The 13,014-nt window shown below is 41.0% G+C and overlaps 1 protein-coding gene across 13 annotated transcripts in view; it reads left to right on the top strand.

The window, feature by feature from the left end:
• Positions 1-368: 368 nt before the first annotated feature.
• Positions 369-13,014, top strand: part of DLG2 (discs large MAGUK scaffold protein 2) — a 1,074,248-nt gene continuing 1,061,602 nt past the window's right edge. For 7 of the 13 annotated variants that reach the window (XM_054071940.1, XM_054071949.1, XM_054071968.1 and 4 more), the window contains exon 1: positions 578-2,115. In XM_054071940.1, the coding sequence (XP_053927915.1) occupies positions 2,097-2,115 (19 nt within the window). In that variant the 5' untranslated portion in view covers positions 578-2,096. Of the gene's footprint in view, positions 520-574; positions 2,116-13,014 lie in introns of those variants that run through there. The other 6 variants (XM_054072006.1, XM_054071930.1, XM_054071916.1 and 3 more) reach the window with 5 other exon arrangements.

Consider the following 13,014-nt stretch of genomic DNA (forward strand, 5'->3'; position numbering starts at 1 on the left):
GATTCCAGGGGGGTCAGAAGGACTCTCTGGGTGGTGGAGGGTGAGTGGGTTCAAGGGGATCCTGGAGGGGCTCATCAGGATCTCAGGGGGAGGGGCTCAGAGGGGTCCCAAAGGATCCTGGCTTCAATCCTCACCGCAAGCCAACATCCCCCCCTTTCCCCTGGCGGGCGCGCGCCGCCCCACACCACTCTCCGCCGCTGCTCCGCGCGCGCCACCGCCTTCAAGGGAGCCCCTCCCACCTCCCGCCCCGCCCCGCCCCACCCCACCCCACCCTGTGGGCGCCGCCATCTTGCCCGCCGCTTCAGAGGCGGCCGTTGATTGGTCGCTCCCCGGCGGGCCCAGCACGGCGGCTCCCGATTGGCTGCGGGCCCGGCGGGCGATGCGGCGCCCGTTGCTAAGGGGCGGCGGATGGCGGCGGCGGCTCCTCCATGGCGACGGGGCTGAGCGGGGACCTCGCAGCTGGCGGCCGGGACGCGGGGACTCTCCCTTCGATGGGGAGGGGGAGGCGGAGTCCTCGGGGTAACCCGCTGCCCCCCTGACCCGGCCGCAGCGCCCTCGGCCCCGCCATCGCATCCCCCGCCTCCGCCCTGCCCCTCAGCGGCCCCGGGGCGGGGAGGATCGGCCGCTTCCTTAAACCTCGCCCCATCCCGGCTCCGGGCGGCAGTTGTGGGTCGGAAGGGGCGAAAGGGGAGGGGATGGAGGTGTCCAAGGCCAGGTTGGATGGGGCCCTGGGCAGCCTGATCTAGTGGGGTGTCCCTGCCCGCCACAGGGGGGTTGGAATTCGGTGATCTTTAAGGTCCCTTCCAACCCGAGCCATTCTATGTCCTCCCTGCCCCGGGGAGCGGGGACGGGCAGGGCAGAGCCGCCCCCCGCACGCCCCGTTTCCATCTCCGAAAGGCGGCGGTGCCACCAAAGCCCCGCCGTGTGCGTCGCGGCTCCTCATTGGGGAGGGAAGGCGGCTGCAGGTCGCCCACCTTTTCCACGCTTCAGGAGCTAGATGAGGATAATCCGGGCCGTTTTTGTTTCTTTTTTTGTGTTTTCCAGAACAAGAGAGGGAGAGAGAGGCTCGTATTGAAGCCAACCAGCTGCGCTTCCGAGTGGGAAACTCCGGATCGATCTCATGGCTTGCTTTCTATTCCATTAATACTTCATTATCTCTGAAAAATGAACCTTTTGTGAAGCTCTTTTCCTAACTTCCCTTATTCCTCTTTCGCGAAGTGGCTGCTGTGCAAGGGAAGAAATGGCGTGAAGTCAATGACTCCAGTATAAAGCGATCGGCTTTGCCAAAGTGCCCAGCGAGCAGCACTGTCACTTTAATAATTCCAGGTCAAGGGATTGCTTTCCTCATTTTCAATCCTCTCTTTTAATTCATGGGAGGATCAGAGGGACATTAAAGACCGTAAGGCTGGCTGGCTTGCAGATAATAAAAATGAAAGTGACTGGGCAGTGACTTCTGTTGGGTAAGGGGGATATTTGGAGGCTGTTTTCTGGTGAGGAAAAAGGGACCTTTCCAGTCTGCTGTGCAGTCACCTCATACATAGCTAGCAACATTCATTCAAGAGGTGAAAGAAGTTAAAGAGTTACTCTGGATTGTTTTTGTCTTCCTCCTTATTTGGATTATTTGGGCGTTTTTGTCCTGCAAATAATATGTTTTTGAGCACATACAGGTGGAGTTTGGAGACAGCTGCCTAGAGATGGACTGTGCCTTAATTGTCTTACATAAAATCTTTTAATTTTCAAACTTTGTTGCCAGAAGAGGAGTTATTATAAGGTTTTATATTGCCAAGGAACGTTTTATCTTGTATTTTTATAGATTCAAGTATATTTTAAGGAAATTGAAAACATCTCTTTAAAAAAAAAAAATCAGAAAGATTCTTTCCCCCTCCCCCCCTTTTTTTTTCTTACTCGTGGGAGGCATCGGAAGATCAGTACAAGAAAACAGCAAGCATTGATAGAAATGAAGATTGAAGCTGCATTTCCTAACTGAACTATAAAAGTGTTTTGTAATAAATAACAAGTTCCTGACCTCGCTGAGTAGTACGACGTTAGTACCTGTAGATAAGTGCTTGCAACCAGATTCAGAAGTAGGAAGAAGAATGCCAGTCAAGAAGAAAGGTGGGCTATGAAGCTTCATATCTCATATTGCGTCTTCTTGTTGTTTTGTTAGATTGTTGATTTCTAACACTTACAATTTCAAATTAAAAGTGTTTTAATGGGGGATTGAAATTGTTTTTCTTTTGCGCTGAAAATGGGAGTAAAAATCTTACAAACGCTAATGAATTCTAAAATCACAGTTTTAGTCAATTATGCATTCTTTATACGTTTTGCAGATAAACATCAGCCATCAGTAGCAGCATAAATAAATAGGAAAGTTTCAAATGTGATTTTAAGTGAAAGTTTTGAGAGTTGTGTTTTGAAGATATTTTGAATGTTGTGTTTTAAATGTGATTTTAACTAACTTTGATTTCCGTGCTTTTAACACAATGCAGAAGTACAATCTTTATGACTGTAGCATGGCAACATTTAGAAGAAGGTGACTGGCTTTACGTTTTTCCCCTTCTCTCCTAAAGTTTATGATCACTGCAAGTATAGATGCTGCTTTGGAAAACGTGGTTTCCAGTGTTTATACAAGTACTGGGGAATATATGGGGCAAATTCTTACTCTGAAACCAGTTATAGATGGTAGTTTTTTTTCCTAGTTCCTTGTAACTATGGCACCAATTTAAAATTTCAGAATATGCTAATAGAATAAATGGGATGTAAACCTTTTCTGTTCATCTTCTCTGTCCAAATGTCCCTGGATGTGATATATCCCTGGATCTGATGATATCAAAACACAGGGGAAGGAGCAAAAAGTGAATGTTAACACAACGGAAATGGGGATATAGCTGATGTGATTATGGATTCTTTTGCTTGTAGGAATAACCTCTCAGTATTAGTTATGAATTAACACTTACTATGTAAATAATTATAAAAGCACACAAATTGCTAGAATTATTTTTATACAAAAAATGATAAATGGGATTTTGTAATTATATTTTAACAGATGTCAGTGTAGAAATGAGTTTTCAAAATGGGAATTTTTTAATGATTTGTATTGTAATTCATATAATTAACTAGTAATTATATGTAGTAAAGATGGGAATGTTTATAGAGGAGGGAGGACCGTCCCCTAATTCATCCTGCTGTGCTGTAAACGTGTTGCTGTTATGTACTGTGCGGCTTGCGTACTCCACCTGTGTACAGAAGGAAAATTAAGACTTGTCTTTTCATATTTTCAGTCTGAATCCTGATTTAGGTGATTTACACTGAGGATGTTTCTGTGCCCGTGTTGAGCTGTAGTTCAGTTTCAAAATACTTGCTGCAGGATTTTTTGGGTGAGATCTTAGGGGCTCTTGTGTGCAGGAAGTTCGATTGGCAACCATAGTGAACCCTTCTGGCCTTAAAAATCTGTGAATTTCCTGTTTGTTTCAAGACAGTCTGAGTCAGTCTTAATGAACATTAAGGCTTTAATTTCTTCTTCTGCTTATGAGGGTATATATTTTGACCGTTTTAAAACAAGAGACTCAAGAGACCCAAATATCCTTGAAATACTCAGTGCAGTGAAGTTGCAAGTGTGAATGTACTCGTGTATTAAAAGTATATTGTTAAAAATGTATTCAAGAATTGCAGGATTAAAAATATTAGTGGATCAGCAACTTTATTATTATTTTAAATTACTTAACTTGTCTAGGCCATGCAATAGACTTTAACTTTCTCAGTGTAATTAAAAGCATGCTGGCTACTTGAAACACTCTAGCATTTTAAATAAAACCTGCTATTGTTACAAGTAATCCCTAATACTCCTATGAATATTAGGCAGATTGAGGGGATTTTTGGCTGAGGTTTTTTTTTTTCCCATTTATTTGCTTTATGCTTTTGACAGCACTACATATCTAAGTAGTTTCATATTTTTGTTGATGATTTATTTTCCCTTTCTGGTTTTATGTACTTGAGAGTTCATGTCTACTGTCTTTCTCCACCTGTGGTGTCTGTGGAAATCTTGCTGGCATGCTCTTTTCTAGGCTGTGCAAAAGATTGTGTTTCAATAGCAGCATTAGGAACAGGATTATCACTCTCCCTTTCAGCACTTCTTTATATGTTGCTATTTTTATTTGATCAGAATATTCTCCTAAAGTCTGTATCAAGACAGAGAAACCTGTAAAACCATGTCTTTATTTCAAAAAATATCTGGACATTTATCACTGGAAGTTGTTACCGAACACTACTTTCTTTGGCAGTGACCAGTTCTGGCTCTTTCTAAAGAACAGTGAATGCATTTTGAGAATTTGCCTTTGAAAGAGCTCTCACGTCTAGTACTGGTCTTCAGATTTCACTTAACTTTGGACCTAACGTACACTTTACTTTCTTGATATGGTGTCTGCCATATTGCCTTTAAAAGTCGAGGCCTGTTTAATTGGCTTCATAGTAAAAACCATATAACTTAGAGGAAGCATTGATTTTTTTTACGGATGTGGAAAAAAAGAGGCTTGCTACTGGTTCTGTGTCGGTGTGTGATTGTTCTTGTCTGATGTGCTGGAGTGAAAGGATTTTGTTTTCTTGCTTCATTTGGGAGGGGAAATAAAGGTCTTCATTCCCAAGAATATTCAAAGTTGGCATGCTTGCTGTCAGTCTCAGCAAAAAAATCCAAAAAGAGCAAGGCTGGAAAGGGAGAAGGAGGAGAACGACCTACCCTGCAGGTGTTGAATGACCTTCTCTAGGTGAGGGATGAGGTGTTGTGTGGAATATTCTGCTACTGCTGCTTGGTTGAACAAGTAGCTGTTCTCTTTGGCTTTTGGTTGCTCATCTTTCACTTAAGTACGCTTCAAATTTTAAATCAAATGGGACCTTCGATTTTAGTTGCAAAATCACTTGTTGGACACTGCCATTTAGAGATGATATGGGGTGAGCAAATTTGAGAAATAATTTCATTATTTTTTAGTTACTTTCACAAACAACCTAGGATATGTTTGAATACAACTGTTCATAACAAATGGATGGAACTTGTTGAGTGAAGCTTAGCTTTAAAACTACTACCACCACACGTAATAAGTGAGGTCAGGTCACTAAGTGAAGTCAGGTGTTTGTGTGCTTTTGGATGTCTTCTTTCCCTGCTTCCCCAAGTTACTTATCTGAGTCAGTTTCTTTTAACTGTAAGGGACTATATTTAGATCTGTAACTGCATATATTTTAGATTAGTCTGTGGAATAGTTTAGAGCATAAAATATTACTGTAATTCGTTCATGTCTTTCACGGTGATGGAAGGAACTAATTAGATCCACACTCCTGGGTTTTGGAGACCAGATTCCAGTTTTGGAGCCCTGCATATGATTGACATGGTGATGGCAGGAACCCCCCACATCTAGATGTCTGGCTGCACTTGTGCTTCTAGACTAACCCTGTCATCATCTTTACACATTTAGCTGTGTCTAGGCAGTCAGAGGAACTTGAATGTTGGGATTTATACTGCCTTCATCCTGTTTTCTGTCTCTGAGAGTGAGTGGAAGTAGTCAGATGAAACCTGTAGGCTGCTAATATCACCTTGACTCACTCCACCTTGTAGCCATTTTATAAAGGCAGGCTGATTCTGTTCATCATGGAATAGCTTTATCACACCTTTTATATTAAAATTTTTTTTCTGTGTTTCTAAAAGGCTATGTTTTATTAAACACATCAATGCCAAGAATTAAAACGTCTCAATCTGATCCCCTTTGGACTTCTGTGCTATTTAGAAGAATCCAACAGATATGCTTCAGGAAATGTCAGATTCTGTGATGGTAATGCTGACTTCATGTGGATGGCCTGTTGAAAGGAAGTGGTCTAAAAACAACTTGGCAGGAACTTTTGAAGCGAAGTTCATAAAGGAGCAGACGAAGCCAACTCCCATTAATGCACTGGATTTTTCATGCCCTAAATCTCCTTAAAACTGGCGACTTCCTTTTAGATATCAAAATTTAAAGTTAAGATCATAAGTTTTTGTGCTCAGTGATCTTAGTGGATATAGTTGTAGGCCTCTTGCAGCAGAAAATCCAGCACATATGGGAGGTTTTTGTTTCACTTTTTATTCTAATAGGTACTTCAAGCTTCTTGTCCTTTCAGTTGCTGAATAAGTATTCTCATGTAAAGGCATGGCTAAAAGGCCCAATTTTCCACTTTGAGTTCTCTCTACCTCTCAGTTTCTGCAGTGAATTGACTAGGAGCAGTGCAAAGTTGTAGGTTATATTTATAGGCTGTGGAAAGAACAATTTTAGTTTTCCAAGTGTTAAACAAAAAAGTGTCAGAAAACTACTCTCTAAACTCTGCTGACTTTCACCATAAAGCTTTCATTTCTAAAGTAGCTGCTTTTATGGTAGTAGTCTTTTTTCAGGCACCCACTGTTTCCTCTGTGAGAAACAGTGAGATATTTTGTACATGTAAGGATTGTAGGAATGGGCATAATACAGAATAGATCTTTGTTACGTAGATGCAGGCTGCAAAGTGAAGTGAGCTCTTGACTGGGAATAGTGAGACTTATATTCTTTTTTCCAGCCCTACTGTTCTGGTATTTGTTGAATATTTAGTGTAGGTCCATCCTGTTTTGGTTGCCTCACCTCCACAGGTTGTCCAGCTTGTCCTGGAGAGCTGTTTTGTACAGCAGAGAGAGATCCACTTTCCAAGGGCGTTTTAACCCACCCAGGATCTGAATTGTCTTCTTGACAGTTATCTTCTCTGTCCCTGTAGACCACAGAGACACCATAGGTACTAACACTCTTGCCTCAGTTAGATGCAGTTAGATGACATTTCAATCTCTTGTATAAATTTTAGTGGAAAAAACTTCTCTTTAGCTGAGATATTTATGAAAGCTGACGTTGTGTCTTCTGTAAGTGCTATAAATTACCACTATTCATTACTTTTGTGGGGAAAAAAGCATGATAAATTATTGTACTGTTAGTCATTAGAACTGGAGGCAACATCAGTGTTGATACAGACACAAGAGGCAGCTGTGCATCCTCTCCTCCATTCCCGTTAAGTGCATATTGCGCTCAGTAGAAGTAATAGTGTCTTGCGTTGTAAGCATATTTTTTTCTTCTCATCTTCTCTTCTTTCCTTCCAAATTTGTTCCAGATGGTCAAGTTAGTGTCAGAGGGTGACCATGGAGAAAAAGCCGAATTTGTAACTAATGGCCAAATGTGATAAAAGATGATTTTGCAGTCCCTGCTTCAACAGAAAAATCTGGCTTACTCAGATTTGCTAATTTTGGTCAGTTCATACTAGGTTCTCGCTTCTTATGGGTCTGTTTTGCTATCATATCTTCTTGTATTTACTGTAGATTAAAACAGTGCAAACTCTTCATAGGAGTAAAGATCATTATTTCTCTTGCCGTATGCATCTCAGAAATAGCCAGCGAAGTTACCTTGATACAGTGGGTGATGACAGTAGTAAACAACATTCAAAATATGTGACAAAGCTATTTGTTTTTTAATGGCTGTGGTTCAGAGGAGCTTTTGGTGGTATTAAACTCTCTTTGACAGGATGAGGTAGTGCAAATGTCCTTAAATGTGTCTTAACTTTGGAGATGAAGAGGTCATTGCTTCCTTCAGAACACATTTATTGGGGAACTGAATCATCTAGAGTTTCCTGGAAAGAGGGAATCTGGACTGTTTATGGTTTTACAAACAGAAACCAATACTTAATGTTTTTCAGTGTTGTTCTCTCTGCTGACTGTGTGGTGTATATTGTGTTATGCTTTACTGGAATAACTCAAGTTACCTTTCCGTTCAGTCCTGGGTGTTGCGCGCTACAGTAAAATGGTGGATGCCTGCTGAGCTGGGCTTTTAACAAAAAACACCCAACCCAGTTGCCACAAACAAACTCGAACCAAACTTTTCTACAGATTCAGTTGTTTAATGCCCAAAATTAATTTTATGTTGTTGCCTGGCAGCATGTACTTTATTATTGACTCAGCAATTCTAGTCTAATACATAGGTTCTTAAATGGAGTTCCGAAGTGAATGGAGAAAATGTAAGACCATAATACGTATTTTGGTAATAAATAAAGGTGGATTAATCTCATTCTCTTTTATATTTTTGCATCTCGACAGATTTCAGTGTTGTTGAATTAGATGAATTTTGTTAATTCCCTTTGTTTTCTTTCATCTGATACAGTACTTCTTTTGTACGAGTTTGGAAGTTATTTATTTCTAAACACATCTTTTTGTTAGTTTCAGTCTCATTACATTTTTCACATTTATGTTAATTTTGATGTTGAATGTTCTCTTAAAGACAAAAAAAAATACATAGCAGCTGTATCAAGTGTATAACTCCTGATTTTTACTCTCGCAACTGTTCCACTAGTTTTGTGTATTACATACAATTAGATTGTAAGGTCATCAAAGCAGAGTTCTTTAATAGTTTTACACTGTTCAGATGTCAATTTGCATTTATTCTGCTGCATAAATAAGAGGTTTTCATTTGGTGTTACATAATTTTGGGGGTTTGTGGCTTCATTTTTCTTTCTGTCTTCATGTTTGCGTTGTTGGTTCAATATTAGCAGTTGTACACCGAGGTTGGAGCATGGTGACAGCTGAAAAGCAGGAACAAGTTCAGATGAAAAAAAGGAATACCTCGGTGGGCTGAGCAGCAGATATCAGTAGTTGCTAAAGCCTTTCTGTGATCTCTGAAAAGAAGTGATGTGGTAGGGAGAATCGAGACCCCAAAGGCAGCCTGAGATAATGAAGTGAACTGCCTTATTATGATAAAGTGTGAGACATGAAAAGAACAGATCATACGCTAAATACTAAGAGCTTTTCAAAATTAAGCTGTAGTTTACAGGAAGGGGTGAGTGGAGGAGGGATATCTATGGAGTGTCAGGGGCCAGATACTCCCATATGGAGCACTAAAGCAGACATGCAGCTTGGATTTCAAGATACTTTCTGATAAGCAGAAATGCTGTAGAAGAGTTTGTGATTTTATGCTGAGCCAAGCACTAACAGGTCTGTGTGTAGTTGTCCTATTCCTTGAGCAAGTGCCTTCAGTCATGTTTAAAGGAATATATTTAAAACTAAAAAAATAGGTGAAGGTAGCAGTTAATTAGAACAGTTGTGTGGTTCCATGTCATAAAACGAAGCATGAGGATACTTGGACAACAACCTTACATTGCGGCCGATGATGGCTGATAACTGAATTTTTAATTCATGACACAGTTTTCTTTATAGTGAATTAGACAAAAAGTCTGATTCTTAACAAACAAGCAAAAAGCCAATCCAAGCACTCTTGTTCTCATCGCTTCCCTGGTCATTTGCGACTGTGCGTCATAGTTCATAAAGCTGATGCTACTTCTGTCCAGCTTTATCCACCAGTCTGTGTTGTGCGGCAGTGCTGGATCCTCATCTGGATCTTACAGACTGTGCTTTAAGATAAATTTAATTCCAGAAAAAGAAAAAAAAATTAAAGTTTTGGAAGTGTAAACCATGTACAGAAGTTGCAGGGGCTGGAACTGTTTAGTCTGGGGAAAAGGAGACCGAGCAGGGGAGAGATGTGACAAGTCACACAATATAAAAGATACTATAATGGGAATAACAGCGGTTTGCTTTCCACATTGGCTTCTGGCAGACAAGAAGTGGTTGTCCTGATCTATAACAAAAAAAACGATGCAAATTATATAGTAGAAAAAGAACACTAGAAACTTCAAGCATTGAATTGAGATGGTGAGGGACTTTGTAGGAGGTTATGAGTGCAGTTCTGCATCAATGGTATGGATGCAAGTCTGGGTCCTTTGGCCCAGCGGGAAGGTAAAGTGAAAGCCTAATAGGTCTCTTCCAGGCTCTGTGTCTGTCATTTCCATTTCTCAGAGAATTCAGCTGACGCATCATAGCATAACTCGAGCCCTTCAAAGCAATCTGACTTGCAGAACATTTAGCCCTGTTCATTGCATCGTCCACACACATCAGTATTCTGTAACAAGAGAATGCTGAGCAGCTTCTGCTGTTTGATTGTAGCCTTCTATTTGTGTGACTGCATGTTAACACTGTTCAGTGCAAAGCTGTCCATCCTCCATACTCTAGTCCAGTTTCCCTTGGTGTTTGGATGCCTACTATCCCCTTAATGAGTATGTGATATTGCTTTGTTCTGTGATATTTGCTGTGATGCTTGCATAGCAGTTTGTCTCACAGAATATCTGGGTCAGTTCTTGTCTGCTAACAGTGTCAAGGTCTAGAATAACATCACTCCACAACTAAATTGTTCCTAAATTTGTGTTTTGCAGGAAAGCAGTCTGTGCTGAGAATTCACCAACAGTACAGTTAATTTAGGGAAGTTCCACTTCTTTTTACAGTTAACAGAGAGCGAGGGCAGCTCTTGAGTGCAACCTTAACTTTAATTTCTTGAAAGAGTCTCTCCACTGGTCCAAGATGAGTCTACACAGACCATGTGTCAGTCTCCTCTTCATGCTGATCTGGTTCCTAAAAGCTGAAGCCCGAGAAATATTAGCCTGCCTGGTAATCCCTTAAGCAATTAACCCCCTTTTTTTCTGTCTACTTGTCTTCCCTAGCGGGACAGAAGATGGGGTTACATGCCACGCATACTATCAGAAGCTGTTATTTTTAACCTTTTTGCTTGTTTGTTGTGAGTGCTCATCACACTGGGTGACAACATTTGTCACATACATAATGCCATATGTTTCCTCAAGGTTGCATAAACTATATTCTGCCTGTTCTCGATAGTCCATTAAAATCTCATTGACAGCATGAAGGACTTGCGGCGCTGAAAAGTTTCTGGTTTGTACACCTCCAGTTATTCCCTGTCTGCTCTCCCCCTGTGCAATCTGCTGGATTAATTTGTGCCTCATATAAACATTTATAATGACCTCAAATTTTGCCAGGGGAGATTTACATTGGATATTAGAAAAAATGTCTTCACCGAAAGAGTAGTGAAGCACAGGAAGAGACTGCCCAGGGAAGTGGTGGAGTCTCCATCCCTGGAGGTGTTCTAAAAACATGTGGCTGTGTCACCTTGGGACATAGTTTAGTAGGTGTTGGTGTTGGGCTGACAGTTGGGCTGATCATCTTAGAGGTCTTTTCCAGCCTTAAAGATTATATGATTCTATTGATTTATGATTGTCACTTATTGACTAGTTCTTAAGCCTTTCAAAATGTTGAAGCCTACAGCTTGTATTATTCTCAGCCATCTCAGTATACTGTTTCCTGTGTTTCGTTCTAAAATTTAACTGACTTCAGTTTAGAAACTTCAGATTTTAAAATAGAGTCTCATATAGGAGTTCTGAAGCCCAGAGGTGTGTACAGAGCATTGCATACGAACAGGATTGATTTCTTTGTGTTTGGTGTTCTGTAAGAAGATTGTGAAAGGTACATGAGTTACTGATGGCTTTGGCTTGGATTGGTGCAAGGGCAAGTTGCCCAGAAATTTCTTATAAAATAACAAATAATTTCAATTTTTTGAGCTTTCCAGAGCAGCAAATGAAATCAAGAGTTCTTAAAAGAATTGAGGTGAGGAACAGTGTTTCCTCAGACCTCAGGTTCTTTTGCAATGGTCATCTAAATGAAGGTGTGAACTCTCTAGAAGTAGTTTTTGAGATCCTTTTCTTCTAAAGTAATCAATTTTCACTGAAAAAACTGCCTTGCACTGTTACCTGGTGCTCTGATTGCGTTTCTCACTTCTATTTTGGCTGCTATGTTTTTCCTCCCCCATTCTTTGTGCCTTTTCCAGCTTCAGTGCCCTACATTTTCCCAGTTCTGGTTCTCCAGAAGCTGGAAGTCCTGAAGTGTGTTGGTGTGCTGTTCTTTAGGAAGTCAGATATGCCACAGACTTTGCAAGCCAGAAAATAACGCAGATCCCTCTTAGGAAAGGGAGTACATACTATTAGGAGAAAAAACCCAGGAATTGAAATAAAACCCCTTTGGTTTTCTCAGCTCAGTTAGGGTTAGATCTCAAGTAATGTTAAGCATCATGTTAACATCGTATTAACAGGAGGGTGGTGAGGCACTGACACAGGTTGCCCAGTGAAGTCATGGATTCCCGGAGGTGTTCAAGGCCAGGCTGGATGAGGCTTTGAGCAACCTGATCCAGTGGGTGGTATCCCTGCCCATGGCAGGAGCGTTGGAACCGGGTGATCTTCAAGGTCCCTTCTAACCCAAACCATTCTGTGATCTCTCACTGATGAAACAATAATATTTTTTATTTGTCAACATTTTTCCATAATGTTGCACTCCAAGTGTCTTTTCATTCACAAACTCTGATGCCAAAGGGAGGAAAGAAATGCATATGTGATCCTAAATTTACCAACAGAGTGTCTTAGGCTTGGTGTTCCCCGTGAACACCACTGTGAACACCACTGTGAACAAGCACTGTATATGTGTCCATGTAGAGTTCTGCCTATATGGCTTTATTGTAGCCAGAAGGAATTCTAAGCATTTGAAAATAGGTGTGTAACACCATGTGCCTGAATTATGTGGTGCTTCTCTCTAATGTTTCTTTGTTTTGAGTCTTGTGTTTGTGAATCCAACACACCCTGGTTTGAAGAGTTTAAAAAAAATGGAGCTTCTTTGAGACTGCATTTGAATAAGTTTTATCTTTCTCATTATAGTTTCAATTAATCCTGTTAGTCAAATCTTTTCCAATTTAATTTTTAAAATTCATAGATATTCCTAAAGGATAAATGGTTTGAATAACATCTGGGAGATAGTTAGGAAAACTATTTCCTGTATCCTTTAGCTATTCCCATAGACATAATGTATGAACTGCTATGTGTGGGCATGGCCATGTCATCCTCTGTCCCACATGAAGGCGCAGTATGTATTAAAGACACTTTAACCAATTCAACTGTCTCCACACCAGCAGAGCTGTACTGCTTTGACTTGACCAGAGCTACGCTTTAAATGCTGCAGCAATGAACTCAAATGGTCTGTGAGTGAAGTGCGATCCTGCTGCCTTCGAGCAAGTGTAACTCCCAGGGCTGCTTATACTTTGCTTCAGTAAATAG

This window comes from Cuculus canorus, chromosome 1, assembly GCF_017976375.1.
Source record: "Cuculus canorus isolate bCucCan1 chromosome 1, bCucCan1.pri, whole genome shotgun sequence".
In the NCBI taxonomy this organism is placed as follows: Eukaryota; Metazoa; Chordata; class Aves; order Cuculiformes; family Cuculidae; genus Cuculus; species Cuculus canorus.